The sequence below is a fragment of the Muntiacus reevesi genome, chromosome 15 (genome assembly GCF_963930625.1).
Source record: "Muntiacus reevesi chromosome 15, mMunRee1.1, whole genome shotgun sequence".
Classification (NCBI taxonomy): domain Eukaryota; kingdom Metazoa; phylum Chordata; class Mammalia; order Artiodactyla; family Cervidae; genus Muntiacus; species Muntiacus reevesi.
The window spans coordinates 6,671,452-6,699,379 of NC_089263.1; the positions used below are offsets into that span (position 1 = coordinate 6,671,452).

General features: G+C 52.5%; 1 protein-coding gene across 2 annotated transcripts; it reads right to left on the bottom strand.

Annotated features, from left to right (window-relative positions):
• Window positions 1-201: 201 nt before the first annotated feature.
• SYNM (synemin) lies at window positions 202-27,928 on the bottom strand. 2 transcript variants are annotated; one of them, XM_065906943.1, is made up of 5 exons: window positions 27,007-27,928; window positions 19,255-19,379; window positions 8,708-8,778; window positions 4,137-6,514; window positions 202-3,215 (listed from the first exon to the last, which is right to left on the bottom strand). In XM_065906943.1, the coding sequence occupies exons 1-5, from the start codon at window positions 27,814-27,816 to the stop codon at window positions 2,877-2,879; spliced, it is 3,723 nt and encodes a 1,240-aa protein (XP_065763015.1). In that variant the 5' UTR covers window positions 27,817-27,928; the 3' UTR covers window positions 202-2,876. The 2 variants fall into 2 exon arrangements, with proteins under 2 accessions (XP_065763015.1, XP_065763014.1); XM_065906942.1 differs by having other exon boundaries at window positions 202-6,514.

A 27,928-nucleotide genomic window follows, 5' to 3' on the forward strand; every position in this document is an offset into this window, starting at 1 on the left:
ATTGCAGGCTGTCATGATGACATTCTTACCACAAACAGTCTAGTCTATATTTTAATATGAACCAGTGGTTTATGCTCTATATGCCATGCCTTCTCACTCTGTGCTAACAATATCGAGTTCTGATTCAAGTGAGTAATTAAATGAGCCTTTTCATATATATATTCTCCCCAGTGATTCTCTGCCACCATAAAAACATGCACATAAACACATATATCCTTTAATTAGAACTTAAATAAAAACCACAAACACCTACTGGAAAACATTCATTCTCTTCAGGAACAACATGGGGGTTTTTTCTTAGACTTTTATTTTTACACATTCTTATGATATATCCCTTCAAACGGAACAGGAGGTCAGCAAGATCAGCTTTTTAGATGATTCCATTCTAAATATACATTTTAAACAAACAATATCAAAACAACCAGTGGGGAGGTGAAAAACATTCCATTAACACCATTCTGTCTACACAACAATAAATGCAAAAGGACTGGCTGTGTCCTCATCCTGTCTCGCCATAAAGCTGACTACTACTGTCTCTGGTTTTAAAGGACATGGAACCAGGGATGACCTGTCACGGGGTCAAGGGCACGCCCTGCTCTGGGCTGTTCCAGAGACTTAGTAACCAACCACAGCTCATGACTCCATATTGGCAAACACTCTTGGCAGGACACTTCTTGAAGATGTGCACTCCAACATGGAGACACAAATTAAGACCTAAGACACTTATTTTCCAATGGAGGTGGGTCAGGACATTATCTGTTCACCTTAGCACTCATTCCCAGGGTCACAAGCTAGGAGAGTGACATTGAGCTCAGCCCACACTTAAGATACACATAACAGACACCCCCCATCATCTGTCTGTCTTGCCATCAGACAACAGGCTGTCACCTTGACCAATTCTCACCAATAAATAACCTATACAAATACCATTACCAATTACAATCAACATAAAATCAACTCATCTTTATATTAGAAATGAGGAGTCTTTGGTGGAAAAGCCTCCCCTGGCAGTTTCTGACAATCACCAGTTCATCTGGCAGACAACAAAAGTTTACACTTGTAATTCAAATCAACTTTCCTTCTATGCCCTGCTTCATGGTGTTTTAAAAATAGATCATCCTGAAAGCTGTACTGCGATGCTCCTCCACTTCCTGATTAGGAAAACACACTCTCTCTAAACTACCTGCTGTAGCCATTCCTGGCAGCTGAGATGTGTGCTGTGGAGGTGTGAGGGCCATCTTGTGAACCCAGAGGGAAGACCCTCAACTTCCATAGCTGCCCCCGTAACCACGTCCCACCTGAGGATGACAAAGCGGGGACCATCATTCCTCAGTGCGCTACAGGCAGTTAGGTCTGTGCTACTGTGTTAGGGGGAGGTACAGTTTAGACAACATTAAGTGAAAGAAACTAGTTTGGATTAAAATAATATTGTGCTGCTAGAGATACTCTTTTTATGTGATGCTACAGCTTTAAAGGAACAAGCTTTAAAAACAATACCTTTGTGCAAAACACACCCAACAGAGCACATCCATTCTAGTATCTTCAATTCAGTGGTGTATATCTGCAGGGCTATACTCGTGGCCTGGGAGAATAAGGCCTTTGCTTCCTCCAGGGCCCCTCCTGGGTGCTTCCGGGCTAGGCAGCAACAGAAGCATCCAGCTCCTTCCCCAAAACATCTCATTCTGTTTAATGTATTGTTTGTTTCCCTGGATAAAACACCCCAACTGTCATGATTTCTGTCTAAAGTGCAAAAGCCTCCATGAGGTTGGTTGCCATCTTCCATCTCGAACCCTTTGTGCTCAGAAAGGCCTCCACCCCCATTATCAGTGGGTTAGGAGGGGCTTCTCTGGGAGGCACAACCCACCTGGGCTTCCAACCGTACTATGCATGACCACCCCACAAGTCTGAGCTTCAGCGTCCTTTCTACTATCTTTAGGGTCTACCTCCCACCAGTAAAATTAAATGTTTAGATCCTAAGAGCTAAGGTGCAGAAAAGCTCAAGTACACTCTGGTAGGAGCTGGCTACTCCAGAACTTGTTAAAACCAAAAAGAGTATTTAGACTGCGTACTACTTAGTGACCTAGTACCACGAAAAGCTGGTATTATAAGCCATTCCCAGTAATCCTTCCCCAACCCCTTGCCCCCACCTGGACCCAGTGGAGGGTTCCAGGAGCTTGTGCAAATGTAGCAAGTGTGCTGATCTGATACACTGCAGGAGGCTGGAGCTGTCTTCTCCATAAATAAAGTACTATATTTTTAAAAGTTCTACACATAGAAGGCAATTCATTCAAGTCTTAAAATGAATTTATCTCTAAGATGAATAACTTTTTCCTAAGAAGAAATCATTTAATTTTTTTTAATCTGCTTACTTCCTATGATTTCTTTTTGAAAAGACCTTGTAAATAGACAAATGAATTCATTCTTCCCTTAAAATGATAGTTTACTATTTCATGTTAGCACATGTGAATAAAATTTACTCTTAAATATATTACTTTAATCCCATTACCATTTAGGTGTCTTACCTAGGCAATTATACTTTCAAACAGATGCCAGGCACTTCTGTGACCATGTGCAAAGATGGGAGAAATCATCTCTAGGATTGGAAAGAAAACTCCAGAAAAAGGAACTTTTAAGACGAAAAAGATAAAAGTATTTCTTGTCAAAGTCCCAACTCAATAAAATTCCAATGCCTTTTAAGGCATGACTTAGTTTGAAATCTTTACAGATTATAAAGTAAAAAGACACTGCCTAGAGTACTTGAAGTAAAACAAAAAAAGGAGGGAGGCTTTAATAAAGAGTTCACCTCCCTCCCTTAAAGGCCTTTGTGTTGGTATGTTACCAAACAAGATGGCATTTAAAATCAAATTATCTGTTTATCAAAACCAGTGTCCCTCATTTTCCTCCTCCTGACTGTCTAGATAGAGGAGGGCAACCTTCTTTTCGTCCGAAATCACTGACCTCTGATCTACCATCCTCTGCAGCTGCACCGTCTTATCAAATTCAGCCTGCTCCTTGCCCCTTTCCCCGGAAGCCTGGTGTCTGTCCCCAGCAGAGCCCTGAAAGCTCACGCCAGCAGCCAGGTCATTCCTACTGCTGGCATCTCTCCAAGCACCATGCTCAGACACACTAGGAGCTTCTGCTTCCGTCCCTGCAGGGAAGAGGACTGTGGCCTCTTGTGTCCAGCGGGGAGTCGCCTCTATGTTACTCACGTCCATCTGAAAGGTAAACGAAGTTTCTTTGGGCCCCAGGGCAACGTGCCTTAGTGTTCTGCCACTGTCTGCAACCTCGCCTACCTCAGGGGAGTCTACCGAACCAGCAAGTGGAAACGTTTTGGAAATGGGTCCGTGGAAGACAATGTGTTCAGAGGTCTTGGCTTCCGCAGGACCCAGCTGAATATGCCTAAAGGATCTGCTCATGCCTGATATCACTTCTGCCCCTGACATGTCTCCTGCACTAGCTTCCTGGGGAGACTCAGAAACGGCCCTTTGGAAGGTGCTCTTTTCAGTCATCAAGATGTTCCGACCCACAGTATAACTACGGGTGGCCAGGGTCTCGTCGGCTGAGCCCTCCCTGTGGGTGCTGCTTTCTGAGTCGCTGAATTCCAAGGGTGGGGGAACGATCTGCTCGGTGGTTTGATGCGTCTGAGGCCCAATGGTGACATGCCTGATGGACGAGCCGTCCCCTGACCACGCTTCCATGTGCACAGAAGCTTCCCTGACGCCCAGCTCCACTGTGCCTGAGAGGGGGGCTGTGAGCTGGGTCCGCTCACCGAGCCCCTCCTGGGCACCTAATCGGAGGTGCTTTATGGAAGTCTGGGTGCCCGCTGACCCTTCTGCTTGAGAAGAATCACCCGCTTTCCCCGCCCCAGAAACGGGGGCCTGAAAAATAACTTCCCTCTGAGCATAAAACTGTTGGGAGCCAAATGGGCTGTGCCTCCCAGATCTGGGAAGCTTTGTGGGTAGCTCTACAGGGCCAGGCTCCTCTGTGCCCCCAGCCTCCAGACAGGCAGCGTCAGGCACTGGGAAGACGACTTCTGTGGACACTGGGCTCTGATGGGGACCCAACGTAAAGAGCCTGGCAGACTGGCTGGCTCCCTCCGAGCCGGCTGCCCAACTAGCTTTGCCCTCCCCACTTACCTCCACGGCCTGGGCCGCGCGGCCCTCAGCCGAGACCTGCTCAGTCCTCCACGTTCCAGGGGACGCTATCCGGACGCGCCCCCCAGACTGGCTGACGTCCTCCAGCACGTGAGCGTGGACAAAGCCCGTGGGGCTGGTGACTTCCACGGTGGCCGACACGGGGCCTGGGGGCGAGGCCAGGCCCGCGTCAACCTCCCCCGCAGAGGCGCTGTACAGCTCCTGGGTGGCCCAGCGCCTGAAGCCGCGGCCGGCCTCCGCCTCCGGGCTGCCCGGGCCCGGGCTGTGCCGCCGCGCTAAGCTGTCTCGCACCACCGACTCCACGGCCTTCTCGATCTCCCCCGCTTCGTCCCGGCTCAGCTCCTCCAGGTCTAACTGGTCGGCGTCCACCGTCTGCGAGAGGTTGACTTCGGCCACTAGGGTCACGGCCCCGCTGCCCGCGCTCTGAACTTTCTTCACGTCAAAGGAAACACCCGCAGGCCCGCCCTGGCCCTCTCTGGTGAGGGCGGACAGCTCTTCCTTCATGCGCTCCGGAAGGGTCTCCTCCAGCTGCTCGATCACCTCCACCAGCTGGTGCCTGGGCTCCTTGGAGCCTTGCTTAATGGATGTGTGGAACTCATGGGGTATTTTGATTTCCTTCTCAATGACTATGGGCTTGGCATGAAACTCGCCACTTCTAGTTTGTTCTTTCCAGGGAGCAGATGCCGTGTCCCCCTCCAGAGACGCTTCTGGAACATCCTCCGGCTTCACGACCTTCTCTCCTGGGACGTCATCCCTCTGCGTTCTTCTCCGAGACCCCGGCACGATCTCATCCTGCCAGGAGTACCTGATGGTGGATTCCTCTTCAATGTGGATCTGCCCATACACGGAGCCTTCTTCTCGCTCATGGGCCCCAGGGTGTTCGTCCGGAGTCGACACAAAGTAACTCTGCTCTCCCTCCAAGTCACCTGCCTCCGTCACTTCTTCCACGTGAGTTACACTCTCCTGGGGCCGCCTGGCCTCCTGACCTGTGTTCCCTGAGCACGTGACATCTGATTCCCTGTAAACCGCCTCCTCTCTCTCCTCAACAAGCCCCCTGGAGCCCGGAGACACGTCGTCAACCTCCTCCACTTCGAACAGGGTAGAAAACTCATCTGCCTTCTCGCTGCTGACATAGCTCATGGGCTCTTCTATGATCTCCACGTTGACGACTTTTGCTCGCCCTTCTCTCCCCTTCAGACCGAGACGGATCACGTCTCCGATCAAACGCTCCGCCGATTTTCCTTTCAGCTCCACCTCTTTAGCATCCTTGCTTAACAGGTAGTCCAAGCCGGCTTCATCCGAAATGTCGATCTCTTCAGTCAGTTTCGACTCCACGACTATCTCAGTCTTTGCTTTTCTGTCACCGGGAACTTCTTTCCTGTCCACATAAGTGACTTTTGTGTCTGGAAAGGATTCAGCGGACGCTTCCGCCTCTGGAGAGTGGGTAAACTGCTTCAGGATACTGGAAACTATATTCTCAGCTATGGTTTCAGTCATGGAACCGCCTTTCAGAGAGGCTGTGTCGCTGGCGCCCAGCGAGAACGCTGCCTCTCTGGTTTGCGCCCCTCTCCCTATCCCGTCAGCAGCATCCTTCTTTAGGGGTGTCTGGAGACCCTGGGGGGCCACCTTTGCTGTGCTGTCCTGGGACACCTCTAGCCTGATCGGTATCTCTCTCCCCTTCACACTTGCCTCCTTCAGCGACTCCTTCTCTCTGGCCTTTTCCCTCATCTGCTCGCTTTCTCTCTTTCTTGCTTCTTTATCTAACTTTGTCAGTTCTTCCCACCTTAAGTTTCTCTCCTCTGAAGCTTTCTCTTTGGAATCGAACATTTTCTCTTCTCGCTTTGTTTGAATGGTTTCTGGTCTGTTTCTCTCCTGCTCCTTTGTGGCTTTAGCTTCCATTTTCTTGCCCAAAATGACGGTCCTCTCATTTGACCACGTGCCCTCGGACTTGGCTGCTGCCATCTTGTCCCGGCGTTCTCGGTAGGACTCTGGGGCAGCGGCGGACTCTTTGGCTGAACTAGTGGGTGGAGCCTTTGTTCCTTCAGTTCTTGGCCTCTCAGGGAATGTTTTCACTTGAGCTTCAGTATTTCTTAAAAGACCGGGGGTTGGAGAGAACGCTCTGAAGTTGGTCTGACCGCTGGCAGTTTTCTCGTAAGCATTCTCCTGCCAGGCAGTGGTGAAGGAAGAGTATCCGGAACGCAGGACGTCTCTTCTGGCATCGCTTCCGACGGGTGTCTGAGAACGTGGTGCCAGGCTCTGCCGGAAGCTCGCAGGAGGTGCTTTTTGCCTTGGAAACAGATTTCTCTCATTTTCTTTCTGTAATACTGAGGTGGTATATTGATAGGACTTGTCTCTGAATTCTGTAGAAATTGAACAGTACATTAAAATGATAGTCATCATTACCTTTTTTCATCTTAAAAGCATCACCACAGATCAGATCTTATCCCGTCATAATATATACCATTACCACAGAAGGGTCATTATAAATGAGGTATGTTCAGTTCCCAAATTACTTTTTCTGGTAGTTTAAAGAATCACATGACAATAAAATACAGCTCTACAAATGCTTCCACACAACACTTTTCTCCAGTTACTGATCTTAAAATACTCATCCATCTTAAACATATCAAACGTGATCATAAAGCATAGCACCTTGTGCCAGTGAGGTTAGGGGTGTATTTGTGTGGCACAAATTTCACAGTTTGGAATCCTTCATTTCCACTTTGTTGAGGTAACTTTATTTTACTGATGAGCAGAGAAGAGCTTCATAATTACCAAAGATAGAGTATATAACTATTAAACATTGAATGGTATTACCCCACCACCTTTAACTATGCTCTTTTTTCTTCTTCTTCACTGACTTCCATGTTGGGTCAACAAACACTGAAGAATTTAACTTTTTTTTTAAACTTCCTGATTTCGACTTTTATACTTTTTTTCCTTTTTCAAACATCTCATTTGAAAAGGTGCCAAAGTAGAAAGTCAGCCAGTCACCACTACTACAATCTGTCTTAATGTCATGGTCATAGGATTGGAAGGCTGTCTGTGGGGCTTCCTGCTTTGCTCTGGCCCATCCACAGAGATGCTACCCTTGGGGATGGCCACACACCCCAGGGTAACTGCTTTTACGAGTGGCCTCTAGTGGTAGGAATGTAGCCTGGCTAGCAGGACCATCTACCCTGGGGGTACCCACTCATGCCTACCCACACCCATCTGCTGATATGCATACAGCCTTCTCACCCTCTGGGTCTCCCCCACTGCAGCCAACCAGCTTCCTCTCAAATTCAACAGCAAACTTGCTGGACATTGTCTAAGACCAAATTCCATCCAATCACAGATGACTTGAACCAAAATTATTCTGAACCCAGTGACCTGTCAACCTGTGAAGTATCTAACCTGGGATGTTGCTTTTGAAAAATAAAGATGGAGGATGCTGGTTTTTTTTTTTTTTTAAATCTACCACCTATACAGATTGGCTGTTATAATCAAACACTCTCCTGATAGTGGTAACCAATACATACATGTATGCCCAACGCACCATGATTCTGAATATGACAACACTCATGGAGCTGAACTACCGAGTAGGGTGTACACCCAACACATTGTACCTAATGGAATCTGCCCTCACTTAAGAAAGCAAGCTCTTAAAGGTTGTACAAGTCCAGGGAAGTTTTCTTTTTCTCAGTTATCCTACAGGTTCTCTGGGTCTTTTTAATGAACACTAACTCTAATAGTTGGTTCTACAGCCACAGGAAGTTTGGACTTCATGCTGCAGCTTTTGGCCAGGATAGAGGTCAACCTCAGGGCACTAGCTGACACTGCTGCTCACATAGCCCTGAGCTGCCCACGCAGACACAAGCTGGTGGAAACGGTATAATCCTTTTACCTCTGTCGAGACTTCCAGTGCTGAGCCTGTGAAGGCTGTACATCTTTGTTCTGTAAAGGGTGTTCCTGCCAAAGTGTGTGATGAGCAAATCCATGTCCACCTTCTCACCGGCTCTTCATCAGCCCTCTCCTCCCTCACCACGCTGGGTAGGATGAACCCTCAAAACACTAGCTAGATGAACAAATGAGTTAATGAAGCCCTTTCCTATACAATCTCATTTGCATTATTATTGAAACTGTGTGTATGCATGTGTATACATGTGTGTGTATGTATGCCTGTGCACATACACACACTAAATTACTCAGTCATGTCTGACTCTTTGTGACCGTTTGGACTGTAGCCCACCAGGCTCCTCTGTCCATGAGATTTCCCAGGCAAGAATACTGGAGTCGGTTGCCATTTCCTTCTCCAGGGAATCTTCCCAACCCAAGGATCAAACCCATGCCTCCCGTGTCTCCTGGATTACAGGCAGATTCTTTACCCTGAGCCATTGAAACTAAAGTAAATTCTATTTGGTGCTTGAGAAGTATGAAATGAGAGTTTTCTGAAAACTCTTATCTAACCCCAACTCTTCCAGATAAATGACACTTTACTCTTTATCCATAGAATGAACCTGCGCAGATGGACAGCATCTTAATGTTAAATGATAAGCTTCCCTTAAATTTACCTTGTGGCACGTTTTCAATGCACTCAGTAACGATCAGTATCTCCGGATTACTTTCTCCTTCCAGTAAGGCTCTGTAAAAATTATTTTTAAAAAGCTCATTAGGAAATAAAAGATGAGAAGTGCCTCTTCTAAGCTGTCGATCTGTCGATGACACATTGGCACAGGGTCACAGGTCTGCAGACGATGCAGGGCATGCCAGACCTGGCTTGAGAGCGTGCCTATCAGCCAAACAAATGAGGGAGTTGGGCCTCCAGAAAGACTGGAGAGCCAAGGCCTTCTAGAAAACCCTTCCAAACCCAGGGCGAGGAGGAGGAGACAAGGGATGTGGACCCAGGTGGGGAGGCCGGGGACCTGGCTTCCCTGGGATGCGGCGAGGGACCCATGCCTGGCAGGCCACTCGGGGTCACAGAGCCCCAGAACAGGTACTACTACCCCACCAGGGTCTCCCTGGAGTCACAGGTCAGGGGTTAACTAGGGGCAGAGGAAGGGCTGACACTTGTCTGTAAATAAGGCAATCAGACTGCATGTGCACTTTTCAAACTGGGTTCCATGGGGACATCTTAGAGATGAAAACAATGGAGGAGAGATGGAAGGGGCAGGCAGAAGAGGAGAAAGAAGAACTTCAGACGCCCCCTCCATCACCACCACAGCCCCCAGGGGCCTCATTTCCAGGCGGCATCCAGTTACCTCCTCTGATAAAAATGGCAAAATGCACTAGACTAGGGGGTTTCTTTCTTTGGCCATGTCTATCTCCAAAAGTGTAAAACTGTAGAGTCTTCATTGTTATCCACATCTAGGACTCGAAGCCCTGAAGAAAGAGCAGACGCAGGCCCCAGGGGCTCTGTGCTCCACGGTGGGTCAGCCAGACCCAGGGCCCCGAGACCCTAGGATGTGGGCTGCCGTGGGCACAACAGTCGCTCGGTTGCCAGAGCAATGTGTGAGGTCACAAATATCAGTTCCAAGAAATACACTGCATAGGGCAAAGGGCAAGCAGAAGTGGAGCCCACTTGGAAATGCTGACTGACCACGGAGAGCCAGGCAGCCAAACGGGAGAGACGCCAGCGGGGACTCTGCGGTCAGGCAGAGCAGTGCCAGGTCCTGTTTCCACGGACTCAAAGGCGAATCACTCAAAGGTCATTCCCCCACATGCGAGAGCCCCGTGGGTGGCTGGAAGAGGGCAGGAGGCCCCCACCCCGCAGCGCAGGGAGAAGCAGAGACGAGGGTGAGGGGTTCCAGCTCAGCTGCGCGGGAGGGTTCACCAGCCGCCCCAGGGCCATGCCCAGAGCCCCACGCTCCACACCCAGGGACCAGGAAACTGGACACCGGCCTGCTAATCCCACACCCTTCTGACCTGGCGTGTTGGGTTCCCCGACCACAAATAGAAAATGCCGAGGTCCCTATAGGATAAAAAGGCACACGTTGACGGGAAAGTCAGCCTTGGGGCGGGGCCGGGTGCGCCCGGAATGGCACCAACAGGAAAGGCAATGTCCTATAGCCAAGGGGCCAGGGAGTGCCGAGAAGCCAAGTCCTATTTCAGCTCTTCCCTCCGCCTGCTCGGGAGGAAGCCTCGGGTACCACAGGGTGCTCCCGCTGGCTGCCCACGGCAGGCAGAAAGGGCCTGCAGGGTGTCCCGGCCAACAGAGAACAGATGACAGGTGGGTGGGGTGCTCAGGATAATGATGCCCCCACGGTAAAAACACCTTCCTTCTCCCCTCATAGGGCCATGGCTTTGTTCCTCTTTCAGGGAAAATCCAACTCATCACCAGACTTCTAGAGTGCAGGACCCTAAGTTGGGTACTGTGGTTCCTAGGAGGGGCACCAGACCTCGAGGGGTGACAGAGCCCTAACACTTCCGCCCCCAACGCTTTTGCCAGCCTTGAGATGGGGCACCCTAAGCAGGCTCCGACCCTGCCGTCTGTCTCGCCGAGCCCCGGCAACCCCATGCTGGGTCGATGGCGCGTGTCGTGGCGCATGGTGAGCAGAGCGGCAGAGACCTTGGCCAGGCCGCCTGGGCCGCCCCGCGGGGGCGGAGATGGCGCCGCCTCACACACGGTACATCTAACCCTGCAGACAGAGCCTCCAGACCACACTAATGAAGCACAGCCGACGTCGCTTGTGATTTCAGTCCCAATGCCCCTACAGGGGAGGGACACTCCCTGAGGACTCGGGCCCGCGGCGACGCCCCTCCCGACCGCTGGCCCGACCTGCGGGCTGCTACCTTCACCCCGCAGCCGCCCAGCACGGGCCTCACAGGCGGGGCCGCTGGTGCTGAACCCACGCCTCCGTGAAGCCCACCCCCCCACGCCCCACCCCGCCTCCGTGAAGCCCCCCCAGACACGCGGCGCCCCGCCTCCGTGAAGCCCCCCAGACACGCCCCGCCCCGCCTCCGTGAAGCCCCCCCAGACACGCGGCGCCCCGCCTCCGTGAAGCCCCCCAGACACGCCCCGCCCCGCCTCCGTGAAGCCCCCCAGACACGCAGCGCCCCGCCTCCGTGAAGCCCCCCAGACACGCAGCGCCCCGCCTCCGTGAAGCCCCCCACACACGCCCCACCCCGCCTCCGTGAAGCCCCCCCAGAAACGCGGCGCCCCGCCTCCGTGAAGGCCCCCCAGACACGCCCCGCCCCGCCTCCGTGAAGCCCCCCCAGAAACGCGGCGCCCCGCCTCCGTGAAGGCCCCCCAGACACGCCCCGCCCCGCCTCCGTGAAGCCCCCCCAGACACGCGGCGCCCCGCCTCCGTGAAGCCCCCCAGACACGCCCCGCCCCGCCTCCGTGAAGCCCCCCAGACACGCAGCGCCCCGCCTCCGTGAAGCCCCCCAGACACGCAGCGCCCCGCCTCCGTGAAGCCCCCCAGACACGCCCCGCCCCGCCTCCGTGAAGCCCCCCCAGACACGCGGCGCCCCGCCTCCGTGAAGCCCCCCAGACACGCCCCGCCCCGCCTCCGTGAAGCCCCCCAGACACGCGGCGCCCCGCCTGCGTGAAGACCCCACACACGCGGCGCCCCGCCTCCGTGAAGCCCCCCAGACACACGGCGCCCCGCCTCCGTGAAGGCCCCCAGACATGCCCCGCCCCGCCTCCGTGAAGCCCCCCCCCCACACGCCCCGCCCCGCCTCCGTGAAGCCCCCCCACACGCGGCGCCCCGCCTCCGTGAAGCCCCCCAGACACGCAGCGCCCCGCCTGAGTGAAGCCCCAGACACGCCCCGCCCCGCCTCCAGGGCTGCCCACAGGACTACGGCAGAGGCAGAACCAAAACTGCGGGGCGAGGCCACGAAGGGTCGGCCCCTCAAAAGAGCGTTCAAAGGAACGGTTTTTTAGGAATAGACGCGTACAGCTTTAAGCAGCAGGTCAAGCATTCTCTGGTTATTTTGGGAGCGGAGGAATAAGCTGCTCAGAGCCACCGCGCTGGTGAGAGATGCCAACCGCCTGAATCATGGGCTATTAGCGAGCGTTTCATAAGGCCCTCAGGTTGGCAGCCTCGAGGGGCAGGAAAACAAGCAAACGTGTGCGGGAAAACCAGGTCCCTGGCCTCATCAAGGCCGCTGAGGCAGGCCCACGGGTGGAAGCGAGCACTGATGCGGGCCCGGCACCGACAGACCCCCGCGATAGCTGACCCTGCAGACAGCCCTGGGCACACACGCTGTCGGCCGCCCACTAGGCACGGAGAAGAGCCCGGCAGGCAGAGGCTGTTTCCGGGGGGCCCGCCTGGTCCTGGTGGAGGGAAGGTTCCCCACGTGCTTCCTGGCAAAGCACACGTGGTGGGTGGGAGGGGAGGGGCGGGGCTGGGAGAAGGCACTTCCCTGACCGCCCCCCTCCCCACGCTCCAAAGAGGCTAGGGGACCGCCTGGCACTCTAGATGGGGACTGGGAACCGGAGGGTACTGGAGGAAGGGGGGCGGAAGTCCATCTGTAGGACCGGCATCACCATCGGATTTGAGAAGGTCTGCCCCTGGCAGGGCGGGTGGAAGACCTGGTCATTGCCTCTGCGCTAGGGATGAACGCACACGTGGAAAGTTTGTCAAATCCAGAGACAGACAGAAAAAGCAGACATAAAGAACAAGATTACAAATAAAGCAGAGAGAGAAAGCACTGGGAGTGGTGAGCAGAGAAACTTCCAGAAGCAGGTTGCCTGGATTTAACCCTGCCACTGTCTAGTCCTGTGACTCAGGCAAGCTGCTCAACCCTCTGTGGCTCAGTTTCCCCATTTATGAAATAGGGAGCACTGTTTGTGGTGTAATTGACAGGGAACAGGTTTGTGGTGCTAATTAATAAAGTGACTAGGTGCTAATTAATAAAGTGACTAGAAAGTTCTCCCAACAATGGTTGTCACAGAATCGTGCTCAGTAAAGGTCAGCCATCTTCGTCGTCACCTACATCACTTTCTACTGACCTCAAAAAAAAGCTGATTTTCCATTAACCAAAATAATTCAAGAAGGGAAGAGATTCTGGATAACCTAAAGTCACAGTTAACTGAGGGCTAATTCATTCACACAATGATGTGGGGCTAACAACCAGCTGCATCCATTGATCCTAACTGTCTATCCCTAAAACTACAAGATTTTATTAACTTCAAGTTTTCCACCTAATAAGCAGATAAGTCTCAGTGTTAACACATTTTTATAAGTTTTCCCAAAGCAGGATTCAACTTTTAAAATAACAAAATGTATTTCTCCAAGAACTTGATAATTTCCAAGAAATGTTTTCACTTGAACAGATACATAAAAAGGTACAGGTGGTCTTAAAAATAATGGAGCAACCAGAAACATCATTAAAATGATAAAGTTACCAACATTAGGCGCTATCTGTATTGTAAACCTAGACACTGGATATTCTCAGTTTAAACCCAGCAACTCTGCCCACTGCGATCAGATAAAGGGGGTTCTATCCGCCCTCCCCCAGCACAGACATATCAACACAAAGACCCTAAAGGACTTTGCCATGAAGTCCCCAGACAGGAAATCTTTGCACAACACTTCGGTATGTGGCCAGGCAAGACTACCTTTAGTGTTTCTCACTTGAGAAATCCTTTGGCCCTGCTCTCCATTTTTCCAGGGGAAACTTAGAACTGTTATACTCTCCACTCCCAAAACAAAACCTTCTTTGTAAATTCTGATGGAGATTTCATTATCTGTACCCTGGATCAGAAATCCAAAAGGGGCCCCTGCCTACCCTCAGTTTTGTCCTTTCTGGACTCCGCTTTCTCTGGGTAGTTCTGCACCTTTTGTTTCAATTTTGACTATCTTTTTTCTCCCCCCAATATGTTTTCCAACAGCCTACTCCTAATGATGGGGTTCTGTCCTCTCTTGGTGCAGGATGGGGAGAGGGGATTCTCTATTTTCGACTGTGTTTCTACAAATTCTCAATCTGTAGCTTGTAGGCCTGATCTTTATGTCAGCAGCGAGGGGCTCAGGACACGGTGGGTTCTGAATACTGTCGTATTCCTACCCACCACGTTCCCTGCCCTTCAAGGCCCAACTCAAATCCCACAAACCTTGAAAAGCTCTCAGGCTACCTTGGCTTGAAGCTCGCCATCCCCTCTCTGAACCATCGTTACCAGACCCTATTCACTAACAGGAAACCATGTGCAGTATTTTCTTGGAACGTGCGTTCTATTATTTTAACATCTTTGACTTTTCACCAAAGCACACTTCTCCCTTCCTGTGACACCCCCTCACCTCCCATCTCCACCTCTTCTGCATATGATGTTCAAATCTCTGCCATCCTTCAAGACCCAGATCAACGTCACCTCCCTCGAGAAACCTCCCCTAATTCTCACAACTCCCTTCAGACTCCAGAAGCCCTGCACTTGGGGACGTGTCTTATGTCCCGCGGTGTAGGAGGCTACCTCTGTCCACGCGGCCTTATCCTCAGGACCCGGCCACACCCTTGTGACCCCCCTGAGCAGGCATCATTCCCTGCATGTGGACCGTCTCCAGAACAGCCTGAGCGCACAGACGCCATCTCACAGAACACAGCTTCACGGGCGAGGTTCTCACCCACCCATCACACATGGCCCTTCTTGGACAGCCCCTAAAACCAAGCTGCCCAAATGCTTGGCCTTGCTACAGACATGTTAGCTCAGTTCTCAGGTCCTTGCTTCAGCTGCCCCCTCAGCCTGAAAGGCCCTTTCCTGATGGTCTCTTCCTGGCTGCCCCTCCAGCAAGGCTCCGCGCTGCCTCTTCCAGGAAGCCCGCTCTGCATGCTCCAGCAGCCCCTCACGAGGTCTGCCGGTTCTTTGTCGTGTCCTCTAGCCTGCTGCGAGACAGGCTGAGAGCTTTCCGGATGCCCCTGGGAGCTCTGCAAACAGCAAGGTGGGCACAGATCACCTGGGATCCTGTGATAGGAAACTCTGATCAGGGTGGGCCCAAGGCTTCCCAGAAGCCTGAGATGCCGAGTGATGCCAACACTGTGGGTCTGCAGGCCTCCGGGGCAGGGCTCCGGAACAGCATTTCTCTGCCCTGGGTGTACCTGACAACCATCCTTGCAGCTGAAGCACGACGCTTGGGCCAACCCTGTGCCAGTCAATGGGAACATCTAGGACTGGGCCCGGAAGCCAACGCTTCATCAGCTTCTCCAGGTGATGCCCGTGTGCAGACACAGCTGAGAACCAAGCCCTGGCCTGTTTCTAAGCATCTCCCCATCATCACTCAGCCCCTTGTAAACAAACACCCCCACTTCAGGGAAAACCTTGAGTGATGGTGGACAAGCATCTCCAGCTGTGCACGACTAGCGACAGGCAGACGAGAGCAAGCACAGCTATGCCCACCTGCCTCCTCCGCACCCCCTTCTCCCGGGTGTGCACCCCCTTCTCCCAGCATCCTCGACCCGGCCTGGCTCAGCCCGGGGTTCCTGCCCACCATCACCAGCCACCTGGGGCAAAGGGCTCATTCTCGGTCCACCTGCCAGGCCAGGCTCCAGGGTCTCCCTGGACACCAACTGACCAACTTGGCTTTGGTGAAATCCTCCAGTCTTGGACTCTGAGGTTTATTTTGTTTTAATTTTATTATTTTATTAAATTACATATTTGCTTTGTGTTAGCTGTTCAGTCATGCCCAACTCATTGCAACCCCATTGACTGTAGCCTGCCAGGTTCCCCTGTCCATGGGATTCTCCAAGCAAGAATCCTGGAGTGGGTTGCTATTTCCTCCTCCAGGGGGTCTTCCCAACCCAGGGATCAAACCCAGGTCAGGTTGCAGGCAGATTCTTTTACCACTGAACCATGATGGAGGCTATAAACTATAAGCTTTTATCTATTAATTATGCATTACGCCATTCTGTTACTACTTTAACGTTTCTTCTTCACGGTGAAAATTATGGTGAAGGGTCAGACACCTGGGTTTGGAAGGGTTCGCGGCACTTGCGAGCTGGCCTCTCCACAGCGCAGAGTCAGCCGTGCTGGGCTGCGCTTCCAGCTTCCTGGAGACCAGCTCGCCCCTCCCGTGGGAAGCGTGTGGTCGGGGTGTCAGTTCGCGAGCAGCGCTGGGGGGCGGCTGCGGCCGGGAACAGTCCAGCCGCGAGGGGGAGCAACGCTGGCCGCAGCCGTCGCCCACCTCAGCCCCCTGGACGGGCTGGCGAGCAGCTGTGCCGCGCGGGCCCCTGCAACGTGGTCCCTGCCGCCCTCCGGGAGGCAGCGGGGGGAAGGTCAACCTCCTAGGGACGGCGAGTCAAGGTTCACAAAGACCAAACGGGAGCTTGTGAAGAGGAGTTTTCAGACCTGGGCTCAGAATTTGAGCAGGAGCACGAAGTACCGAGACAGTCACGGGAGACGTGACAAGGATTTATCTTCAGGACACTTACCAGTGATGGGAAATGCCAGGCTCTGGGCTGCTACAAAGGACCGGGTCAGATTCAGCTGCCTGCATGCCTTCTAGGTCTGCAGGCGGCTCCGGTCTCAGAGCTGAGCCCTGGGGGGCAGGGGTGGCGGCAGTTCTAACCACAGGGCTGGGCTCCCCATCTCCCCCAAGCTCACCTGAACTTCAGAAAGGCACAGTGACATCAGTCACCTGCCTCCTGGGAAGGACTGATGCCTCCTACACTCCTAGGAGATGGCCACATCAGTCCCTAATGGGTGAGAAAAACGGACGCCCAGCCACAGACAGGAGTAAGCTCTGTCCCTGCGGATGTGAGCGAAAGAAGTTCACTCACCACCAAAAGAAAAGCTGGAAACACACTAAGCCTTGAGGACAGCTGAGCTGGGAGGGCTGTGAATACCTCCCAGGGAGGGAAGGCCCACCTGTACATGCTGACTTCCCACGACAGGGAAGTGGGGACAGGACACGGAGGGGAGGCAAGGACGCAAAACCCGGAAAGGTGAGGCATAAAGTCAGAGTCTCTGGACTCCAACCCAGGAGTTTTACAGGAAGGAAACAGGAAGATCCAACATGCTCTGTAGAGAAGAGGCTCCCTCGACCTCAGGCCTCAGCTAACACGGCACAGGTGCGAGTTTTCTAGGCAGCCTGGCGTCTGCCCTGGAAGGCTGGGCCTCCGCCCCGTCTCAGCCCATGGGACTCGGGGAAGCCGACCCTCCAATCACTCTGTTCCCCAGGCCAAGGGCAGGCAGGGGGCCCAGCAGAGCCAGAGGGGCCCCGGGAGTCCTGCTGAGAAAGGAGCCCCTCCTCTGCCCATGCGACTGGGGGCTGCAGGAATGAAAGCCTGCAGCCACTGGGGGCCCTCCTGCCGTGGCGGCGGCAGAGCAAGAAAGGAAGGGGCCAGAAACACAGGGCCAGACCGCCAGCGGCGCCACCCGGGCATCGAACCCGCCGTGCTGGGCAGAGGGCTTGTTCAGTTCTATGAGGAACAAGAGCCTCTTTTGACTTGGGCCAGTCTCAGAAGGGCTTCTGTCACTGGCAAGTGACAAAAATCCTAATTAATGCTTCCCTCCCCCAAACAAAGCCCAACCATTTTGACGTTTTCCTTCTTAGTAAAGTTTAGCTTATCTCACTCAGCGTGTGTTCGAACAGCCTGCCGATCTGATTTTGCAGTTGCTCACCCCATGAGGTTTCCGAGGAGAACGCGGGGAGATGGACCTTGGCAAGCACAGACTGGCCAGTGCCGCCTCTGCCCTACCCGGTGCCCTGACCCCCCACCCGCTGGGCCCCGGGACCATCCCTCAATTCCGTGCCCCTGGGCAGGCCTGGCCCCTTAGTGACCCCTGTGGTCCAGCCCAGGGCCTGCCCGACAGACTGCTCCCTCCTCACGATGGTAACAAGCACCCTGGCCAAAGGCTGGCTGAGGCAGGTCCTCCAGATGGTGAAGAATCGGTGAGGCTGGCTCCAGGCTCCAGTGTGGACGCCCAGCTTACACTGGCCAGAAAGAAAGCTGCTTCTAGATGCACACCAAAGCAGCAGGGTCGCTCTGATACTCAGAGTGAGGGTAAGATCAGGAGACCCACAGGCAACCCCAGCTCGTGCCAATGCGGGCTGGGCTCCAACCCGGCCACGTGCCCCAGCCGGGGCGTGAACCTCGGTCGCCTCCTCCTCGCTCCAGGTCTAACTTCCCCTCTGCTGACAATGTGGCTCTGACGACCAGGCCTCCTGGGATCAGCCAGGGCCCAGGCTCCAAAGCTCACCCACACTCACAAGTGACTCACGCTCACAGCAACCAGGAGTGAGGGGGTATCAAGTCCCCTTTACTTGACTTGGTGGGTACGGCACAGGCCCCACACCAGCCTGGATGCCGGCTTCTAGACCCTTCCCTCACGTGCAAAAGGGGTGCATGGCGTCCACCACCTGAGGGGTGACACAGGCAGTGAGCAGCCTCAAAGGACTTAGCACTGTGTCGGGCAGGCAGGAAGGGCTCAGTACCCAGAGTCATCCCACAAGTGGGGAGCTGGGTCCCTAAAAGTCCTTCCCCTGTAAGCATCTGTGATCTGGGCCCCCCGGTCCAGTCCTCATTGGCTAGGAAAGCTGCAAGCGGTGGGAGGTGCCACCTCGGCCAGTGATGGCGCATCCCTGGTGGCAGGTGGGTGCGGAGGGCAAACACCACTCTGTCACGCCAGGGACACGCAGCCACGGCCTCCGCCCCTCTGAGGGCTCCGTGACTGTTTGATCTGGGTTGATTGAATTCAGGCCAACATCTTGATAAACAAAGCCAGGCACCTGGAGCTCCCTGATGATCTTCAGGCAGAGACGAGGGTCTTCAAGGCTGGACCCCTGGAGACAGTCAGAGCCCCGGGGTTTGAAGCAACAGCACGACAGGCAGACGGACTCAGACTTTCTGGGTCCGAGTCCTGGTCCTGTCCTTCCTAGGTCTGTGACTAACACGGTGCCTAATCCCGACGATCCAGGGAGCTGGCGTGTGTACAACCCTTCACTGATTCCCTAGACACGCAAAGGGCAGGCAAGGGGGCAAAACTCAGCTACTCCCAGCACCAGGGGGTACCCGCTCTGTGATCTGAGTGGGCCCTGCCCCCCTCCCCGCTCTGGCCCTGGACACCTGCCTTGGCCACCCTGGGGGCTGCTCCCAGCTGTGACAAAGCCACCGCCACTGCGCGGAGCCTGCAGGGGCTTAAAGTGCTGCTGGCTCCAGCTCGGCGGGCTCAGCGCAACGCCCTTACCTGTAGGTTGCCACCTCCAGGCTGAGGCCAGTCTTCACCTGCACGAGCTCCTGGTAGTCCCGCAGGCGGTCGGCCATGGCCAAGGTGAGAGCTGCCTTCTCATCCTCCAGGTAGGCGATCTCTCTCTAAAGAGAACAGAAGGTTTGGGGGTCAGGGGGCTGGAGCTCTGCGGGGTTCAGCTCAGCAGCTCAGGACACAGACAGAGATGAAAAATTTCCAGATTAAAAACACCATCATTGCAGGGACAATTTTTAAATACTGTATTTCTCCCACCTGGAGAGGTTTGTTTGTTTTTTTTTAATCACATAAGGAAGATATAAATAACACACAGAATTTTCTGTTCATACCCCCTAATAATAATGAAAGCTTGTAAAGCATTTCTACACCTTAGACATCAGTCAGCACAGGTAAGTAAACACATTGACACTGGCGAAGTAACGTGCTATTTAAAATAAGCCAAGACTAGAAAGCAGGGATTTTACTATATTTAAAACAGAAGTCACTCAGATCTGAAATAGAATTTCCCCCACACTCACAATTTCCCCAGTTGTATAAGCTGATACAGACCTCTTTGCTTTACCTAGACAAGCTACTTTAAAATCATCTGGGAGAAAAGTTACATTAATGAGACAAGAAAATATTCAGGACATAAATGTCAAAAGTCAGACCTGGATATAAACCTTTATGACTGTTCTCATAGCACATGGTTAATAGGAGCTCCCGGGCACGTGTTCACATCGCCCCCACGGCAGTTCCGCTCCCGCAGGGTTACCTGCATCTGTCCATGTCCCGCGGCTGGGAGATATCGCAGGGACGCCTGCAGCCTCATGCACTCCCCACTCCCCTGCCTCCCCCCATCCCCACCCCGTCTCTAGAAAAATGTCCTTTACATATGAGTCATACAACACACAACTGGTGAACTGGATTTAAAATGAAATGACCAAGGTAATATTACCTTCCTCAAAATGTCCCAGTTTAAATCAACAATATATTTTAATAAACACAATGGTTTCATTTACACCATTTCACAGTTCTGTGCTACTCTGCATTAACAGTCTTCCATAGCATTTTATAACTATGCTGGGGAATAATCAGCTGAACAAATCTTTAGAACTTTGAGTAAGTTCACAGACTAACTTCTGGTTTGCAATTATTTCTGAATATAATTAACTAAAAAGCTTACATTCTTAGACAATTATCTTTGTGGAATTTAAAAATTGTAAGACTACTGAGAGAAGGAAATCTATTTTCATTTATCACATAATCCCTCCATCAAAGGCACCTGGCAATATGCTGACCGTCCGAAATCAACAGTGTCTATGAAACTAAGGAATGAATGCAACTAAGGTCTCACACTAGATTTACCACCTAAAAAGAAGCATGATCAGCATGTAAATAATTCTGCTTCTCATAGCAGTTCTACACATCTAAACTAATAATTGCTGTTATGTTCTTTTTGTCTATATAAAGTATGCTAAAAACAAAAACTGAAGCTACTTCGCTTTGAAAGCAAAGGAGTAGTTTTTTAATTCCTTACAATTTTTAAAAAAAATTTTTTTCCCTCCCATTTATTTTTATTAGTTGGAGGCTAATTACTTTACAATATTGTAGTGGTTTTTGCCATACATTGACATGAATCAGCCATGGATTTACATGTGTTCCCCATCCTGAACCCCCCTCCCACCTCCCTCCCCATCCCATCCCTCTGGGTCTTCCCAGTGCACCAGCCCCGAGCACTTGTCTCATGCATCCAACTTGGACTGGTGATCTGTTTCACACTTGATAATATACATGTTTTGATACTGTTCTCTCAGATCATCCCACCCTCACCTTCTCCCATAGAGTCCAAAAGTCTGTTCTATACATCTGTGTCTCTTTTTCTGTCTTGCATATAGGGTTATCGCTACCATCTTTCTAAATTCCATATATATGCATTAGTATACTGTATTGGTGTTTATCTTTCTGGCTTACTTCACTCTGTATAATGGGCTCCAGTTTTATCCATCTCATTAGAACTGATTCAAATGTATTCTTTTTAATGGCTGAGTAATATTCCATTGTGTATATGTACCACAGCTTTCTTATCCATTCGTCTGCTGAAGGAGTAATTTTAAAGCAAAGCAGTAAATTTAAGAAGTGCTAGGTAGTATCTGAGGAGAAGGCAATGGTACCCCACTCCAGTACTCTTGCCTGGAAAATCCCATGGACGGAGGAGCCTGGTAGGCTGCAGTCCATGGGGTCGCACAGAGTCGGACACGACTGAGCGACTTCACTTTCACTTTTCACTTTCACGCATTGGAGAAGGAAATGGCAACCCACTCCAGTATTCTTGCCTGGAGAATCCCAGGGATGGCAGAGCCTGGTGGGCTGCTGTCTATGCGTTGCACAGAGTCAGACATGACTGAAGCGACTTAGCAGCAGCAGGTAGTATCTGAGGGTAGATAAGTGTAAACATCCTCCAAAACTGGCATTATAAATAAAGAGGTTTATCAAAGCAGACCATTGGCCAGTTTTGATTTAATTGACAGCTACCAGAATTTGGTCATGCATGACATTCACATATTCTGTAGTTAAGTCTTAGTGTTAAAACCCTATGTTCCCCCATTTTAGAGGAAGTATAAACTCAGGTACGAGGTTACAGTATGAAATGTTGTGTAAAGGTAGCATACGAATCCTTCCTACTAGAGGAAATTCTACCTGAATATTAAAATTTGATGACATACAGTAATGTCTTCTTTGCAGAGAAGTTCAGTTATTGCTAAAATGCTTAGGAAAAGAACCAGACATATTCAGTTCTCTAACCACAAACCTCCTCAGCAAGTCAAGATCTCCCAGTCATGCCAAGGAGGTAGCACAAAGATTCTTCTCCCTCCCAGGGGCCCAGAGCAGTTCTGTACCCACAAAACAAGAAGAGGAAAATCAAACTGTGTCTAAGTTACAATGAGAGCAGTTCCAACCACATTCCCACATGAGTCAAGTCTTCCGAAACCGTCAAAGGAAAACTCATTGACTTTTGGAAGCAGGAACATAAGAATTACTGGCTCCCAGCAGTCTCCACAGGAATTGTAACCCATCCTGCTGGTTGAATAAAGCATCAGACTTGGCCTCCAGTTCTCCAGAAGTTTTCAGACCCTGGACCAGGCCAAGGCACTTGAGCCTGACACAGAGCAGCAGATTCTAACCCAGGCAGAGCAGTTTTGCCGAGTGATACAAGAGCTGAGGAAAAAGGTCACCTTTCCAGTTGCTATTTTAGAGAGCTGCTGGGTGCCTCACAACGGATGATGAAATGCAAGCTACACAAGGGAAAGTATGCCTCATTCAGTGTCCAAAGAAGTCCCTTTCTCTTAACCAAACTTGAGCAGCTCCTAGTGAAGCTCATCACTCAGACACAAGAGGAAGAAGAGTCTATAAATGTCACCTTGAATGCTGGAGCTCAAGGGAATTTAAATCCTGTGATAACCTCATTTAGATGCAAGAACTAAAAGCAAATGCTAATAACAATGCATTGACTGGATGCTAAGTATTTGCAGCTCTGACCCAGGCCACACTCTGAACTCCAGGCTCATCATGTTATGTTACGAGACCACGTGGCTATCTCGGAGGCATTTCAAACCCAGCTCTGCTCTCCCACCCAAGCCTGCCTTCCTGCACCAACCCCGTTCCTCCAGCATCTCTGGCCCCAAGCCCTGGAAAGGACTTGATTTCTCCCTCTCTCCCTCTATCTATATCCAATCCATCTGCAAAGCCTATGGGCTTCAACTTCAGGGTGAAGTCCAACCTCTGCCTTTCACTGCTGCCCATGGCCCAATCCCCAAGCACCTCCTGTCTTGATGGCAAAGTTTCCAAAAGAGATCGCCTTGCTCCCACCTGTGTGGTTGGAACTGCATTTATCTTAACTTACAGTCTGATTTTCCTCCTCTTATTTTGCGGGGCGCAGAACTGTTCCGGGAGGGAGAGAATTTTTGTGTTACCTCCTTGGCATGGCTCAGAGAGCCTGACCTGCTTAGCAGATTTGCAGTTAGAGCACTGAATGTGTCTGCTATTTTTTCTAAGCATTTTAACAATAATTAAACTTCTCTGCTACAGTACGTGAGGCCACAAAGAGTTGGACATGACCGATACGACTTAGCACGCACAAACTTCTTTGCAAAGAAGTCATGTGCAACACAGCAGCCAAGGAGACTCCGTGAAGACACAGGTCACCACTCCTCTCTGCACAGAGCCCTCCAGCGGCTTTCCGCATGCTCAGAGCAAAGGCCAGGTCCTGCTGTCACCCCCTCACCCGCCCCTGAAAACCGCACTGTTTCCACCTCCAACCTCTGAGGTCAAGGACTTGTCCATTGTGTCTGTTATGTTCCCTGCTGCACCCCCAGGACTTTAGAGGCCAGCTTGGTACACCAAGTGCTCAATGTGGGCTACTTTCATCACCCCCAGCTCACAGATGGGGAAACGGAGACACAAACAGTGGCAGAGCCAGAAATGAGACCCACGCAGGGCAGCGAAACTGACTCCATTACAATCGAAAGAAAGTTCTCAGTCATTCACACCTCGGTGGTTGTGGAAGCTGTCCAGGGCCGGCCTCGAGGCTAAAAGCACACTTTTATCTGTGTTTATGGGTAAGGCTGGTGTAAAGCATAAATGTCTTCCAGTTTTTGCCTGAAGTCCCTTCCTGCAGACTGGGAGGCAGGGTTCAAGTGATCTGAGCTCAGTCGCTCAGTTGTGACCAACTCTTTGCAGCCCCATGGACTACAGCCTGCCAGGCTCCTCTGTCCATGGAATTTTCCAGGCAAGAATACTGGAGGGGGTTGCCATTTCCTTCTCCAAGGGATCTTCCCAACCCAGGATCAAAAGCTCATATCTTACATCTCCTGCGTAGGCTGGCAGATTCTTTACCACCACGCCACCTGGGAAGCTTCAAGAAATCTGAACTATACAAAAATGCTGGGGACTTGGATGTCAGTTCATCAAAGTTCTCTGGCAAATCTGAGGCAAGGGGCCTACCAGACAGGCCTGAGGCAGGCAGGCTATCTGGGAAGGCCCACTTTTCCCAGAGAGTCCTGGCAAGCAGGTTTCCCCCTCGAGCTGCAGACGCAGCCCAGAGCCTGGATACGGTGTGGGGGTTCCTGCCTCCAAACAGGGGTTTCCATTAAACCATACGGGAAACAGAAGGCAGTAAATGAATGACTTAACTCTAAAACTATTCTGACAACAGCCAGCTGGAAGGGTCTGAAAGCATTTTAGAATTTTAGATTAACAGGCACCTCTTGCTAGTCCTTAGGAAGAACAGGGGTCATCATTCTATGAAAGCAAAACAAACACTGATTTAAAGTCCATCTTTAACAGAACAGACAGAAGAGAGGGAACACTGCCCAGTGGTTAGTTGCTCAAGCAATGAAGCCTCAATCAAACCCAGGCTTAGCTACTTACTAACTGGGTGACCTACAGGCCTCAGTTTCATCATCTGCAAGATGGAGCAAAGATTGGTACCCACTTTCTAAGACTGGCATGAGGACTGAGAGTGAATACACATGTGATCGGCTTCATACCTGTGGTACCTGGCATACAAGAAGCTAATTCCTAGTAATGAAACTTTTATTACAGTAAATTAGTTAAATCAGGTCTTATATTTTCAGTCTCCCCAGGGTAGCTTCTTTAGATTTGAAAACGTCAGGAACTTGGGGTTAAATCATCAATACTCAGTATTAAACAAAATTTCTAGCATTTTTACACTCTTTAAAAATAAAACACTAATGCTTGGTGTTGAGTTTTTTTGGAATGCAACTTGAAATATGATTGATTGCTTTAAGCTAACTGATGAAAGCTTCAGGGTATGGATAAGGAAACACAGAGTGCAATAGAACCTGCAAGTCCTTATCAACGTTTTCCTTGATCTTCATTTACTTCTAGCGGAATGAAGCAAATTCCAGTAAGAGAGGTACTACCGGGACAGGAGGGTGGGGTCCTGGTTCTGGGTCAGGTGTGACCCCAGGAAAAGGCTTTGGAGTCCCAGTGTCAAAGAAGGTAATCTGAACTGCATGTCAGACGCCCACATCTCCTGGAATCAGAGGAACTCCACTTCTATCTGTTTCATATCTGGGGCGCACTTAAGAGTTAACAGGGAGCGAAAGGGTTCTGCTGCTAAAAGGAACACTGCAACCAGAGCTTCCAGGTCCAAAATGAGCCCAGTGGGCTCTGACTGCAAATGAATGGTGAGGAGTGAGCCCACGAAACACGCCTCAAAGAAAGCTTTTCCAAACCTGCTTGCACAGCAGGGACCCTTGACGTGTAGCAGGGGCTCCCTACAAAGGGGTTCAGTGGGCAGGGAGCTTGGCAGACACTTCCCTTTGGTTAAAAGCTCTGTGAAAGCCTGCATTAAAGACACTTTCTAGCTTTCGCTCAACACAGAACATAGGGCCCTCTGGAACTGATGTCCCTGGCCAGCATCATTGGAAAGGGAAGGGCTGTGAGTGCAGGGTAGGTTCTGGAAACCAGCACACACTTTGCTAGTCCTGTCCTCACCCCAGTTACAACCCTGGCTTTTGAAAATCAGGAGGCAAAGGCCAAAAAACCCCACGATTCAAAAGACTAAGTTCCGAACAACTGAGTACTATTTCACTTCATGATTTGCCATCCAGACTCCAGCTCTTGGAGGGAAGCCCCGGGGCAGCGCTAAGGGCAGGCGCAATCAACAGATACCTGCTGATTAACTGTGAACACCCATGACGTCACCACAGGCCCCCACGCCACAGCCGTGTTTCCTTTACTTGTTTTCAAAAGGCACAAAATCCCTCCAAGACAAATTGTTAACTCGAAGCTGTAAACGGTTTCCTTTTCAAATATTTCTGAATTTGTGTGGATGTGGTCTTAAACTGTCATCCTAGGAACTAATGACGATAGCAGGATTTGGGAATATTTTCCATTCTAGCGCAGTCTGGGGAGAACCAGGGCTAACCGTAGGAGTGGGCTGGGAAAATCCACACTTTATAACCCACAGGTTATAAAGTGCCACCCTGTCAGCGTGAGAAGCCTGAGCTTCGCGTCTCTGGACCAGAAACTGTTTACAGTACCTGCACTTGTAATAACATCCTGCCAGAGAGCTGCCTTACCCCAGAGATCTGGCATCAGCGTGTACTGTGCGGAAAACATCTCTGATCAAGTTCTTCCCTGCATCAAGACCGCTGCCCCTCCCAAGAACAAACAAGGCGGCGGCCCAGGGAGCCCCGACCAGCTTCTTCCCTCGGGGAAACCATTCTGCCAAAATAAAAATCCGATTTGTAAGACAATTTACGTTTTCCCCAGAGGCGTCCTAGCGCGCAACGGTGCTGCCACTTTGAACGACTCACGATAAGGGCTTGGCATTGCCTAGAAACTTCCCAACGCTGGGGCCGAGGAGGAAGCAGCTGTCACCTCTGGAAGTCACCTCGGGGGGCTTCCTGGCCGACTTTACAGTGAACTTAGTCCTTGAAGTACAGGAAATTGCAAAAAGAATCTGGAGCCTAGAGAGTCATCGGTCAGGATGCACCCAGGCCCGCCGAGGGCTGCGGAAACTGACAAGCGGACCAGGACCCCGCTGCGCGGGCGGGAGGCCGGGATCCTGAGGCCGCGCCGCGGAGTAGGGCGGTCCCTTCGGCGCCGGGGTCCACAAGCGGCACCCCCTGGGCCGGGCCCGCCCGGCGGGGAACGCTGCGCGGTCCGGGGACCCCCACCCGCCGGGCGCCCGGGGCCGGGACGGGGGCGTTGCGGCTCACTGACCTGCCGCTCCTCGGCCTGCAGCTCGGACGCCTCGCGCACCCGCAACAGCTCCTCCTCCAGCAGCGCCCGCAGCTGCTCCAGCTCGAGCGCCTCGCGCCTCAGCGCCTCCGCCTCCTGCGCGCACAGCCGCGTCTCCTCCTCGGCCTCGCGCTGGCTCTCCCGGCCGCGCCGCAGCGCCTCCTCCAGCTCGCGCACCTCATCCTCGTACCGCTGCACGGTCTCCCGCCAGGCCTCGGCCACCAGCAGCGCGCAGTCCTCGTGCAGCTCCCGCAGGCGCGGCGGGGGCGCGGCGGGGCCAGCGACGCGGCCGCGGTAGCGCAGGGTCACGCCGGCGGCGCGCGCGCGCAGCTCCCGCACGTCGCGCTCGCGGGCCGCGTCCAGGCCCCGGCGTTCGGCCTGCAGGCGGCCCAGCAGCGCCTCGAGGGCGGCGCGCGCGGCCAGCTCCTCCTGCAGCTCGCGGCGCTGCGAGTCGAGCTCGGCGTCCAGGCGGCCGCGGGCGGCGCGCGCCTCCTCGCCCAGCAGCTGCAGCTCCCGCAGCTCGCGCCGCAGGGCGTCGCGCTCGCCCTGCGCCAGAGCCGTGGCCCAGCTCAGCTCGTCCAGTTGCCGCCGCAGGCCGCGCGCCTCCTCCACGCAGCGGGCCTCCGCCTCGGCCCACAGCCCCTCCTGGCCGCGCCGGCTGCGCAGCTCCTCCTCCAGGAGCAGGTTCTCGCGCTCCAGCTCCCGCACCCGGCACACGTACTCATACAGCCGGGCGTTCAGCTCCTGCAGCTCGGCCTTCTCAGCACCCGTGTGCAGCCGCCAGGACAGCATCTTGCTGGGGTGCGGGGCTCCCCCGGCCGCCTGCTTCACTCCGAACCTGGTCTTGTCCCCTCCGCCGCGCCGCCCCGGCCCCGCCGCCTCTCCGGAGGCCCGCAGACTGGGG

What these genes read in the sequence shown, in the direction of transcription:
- SYNM (XM_065906942.1), bottom strand. Translation starts at nt 27,816, where the DNA reads ATGCTGTCCTGGCGGCTGCACACGGGTGCTGAGAAGGCCGAGCTGCAG. An exon ending in CTGGAGGTGGCAACCTACAG is followed by an intron (nt 8,779 to 19,254) that starts GTAAGGGCGTTG and finishes TAATTTTTACAG; the next exon opens with AGCCTTACTGGAAGGAGAAA. An exon ending in CATTGAAAACGTGCCACAAG is followed by an intron (nt 6,515 to 8,707) that starts GTAAATTTAAGG and finishes CAATTTCTACAG; the next exon opens with AATTCAGAGACAAGTCCTAT.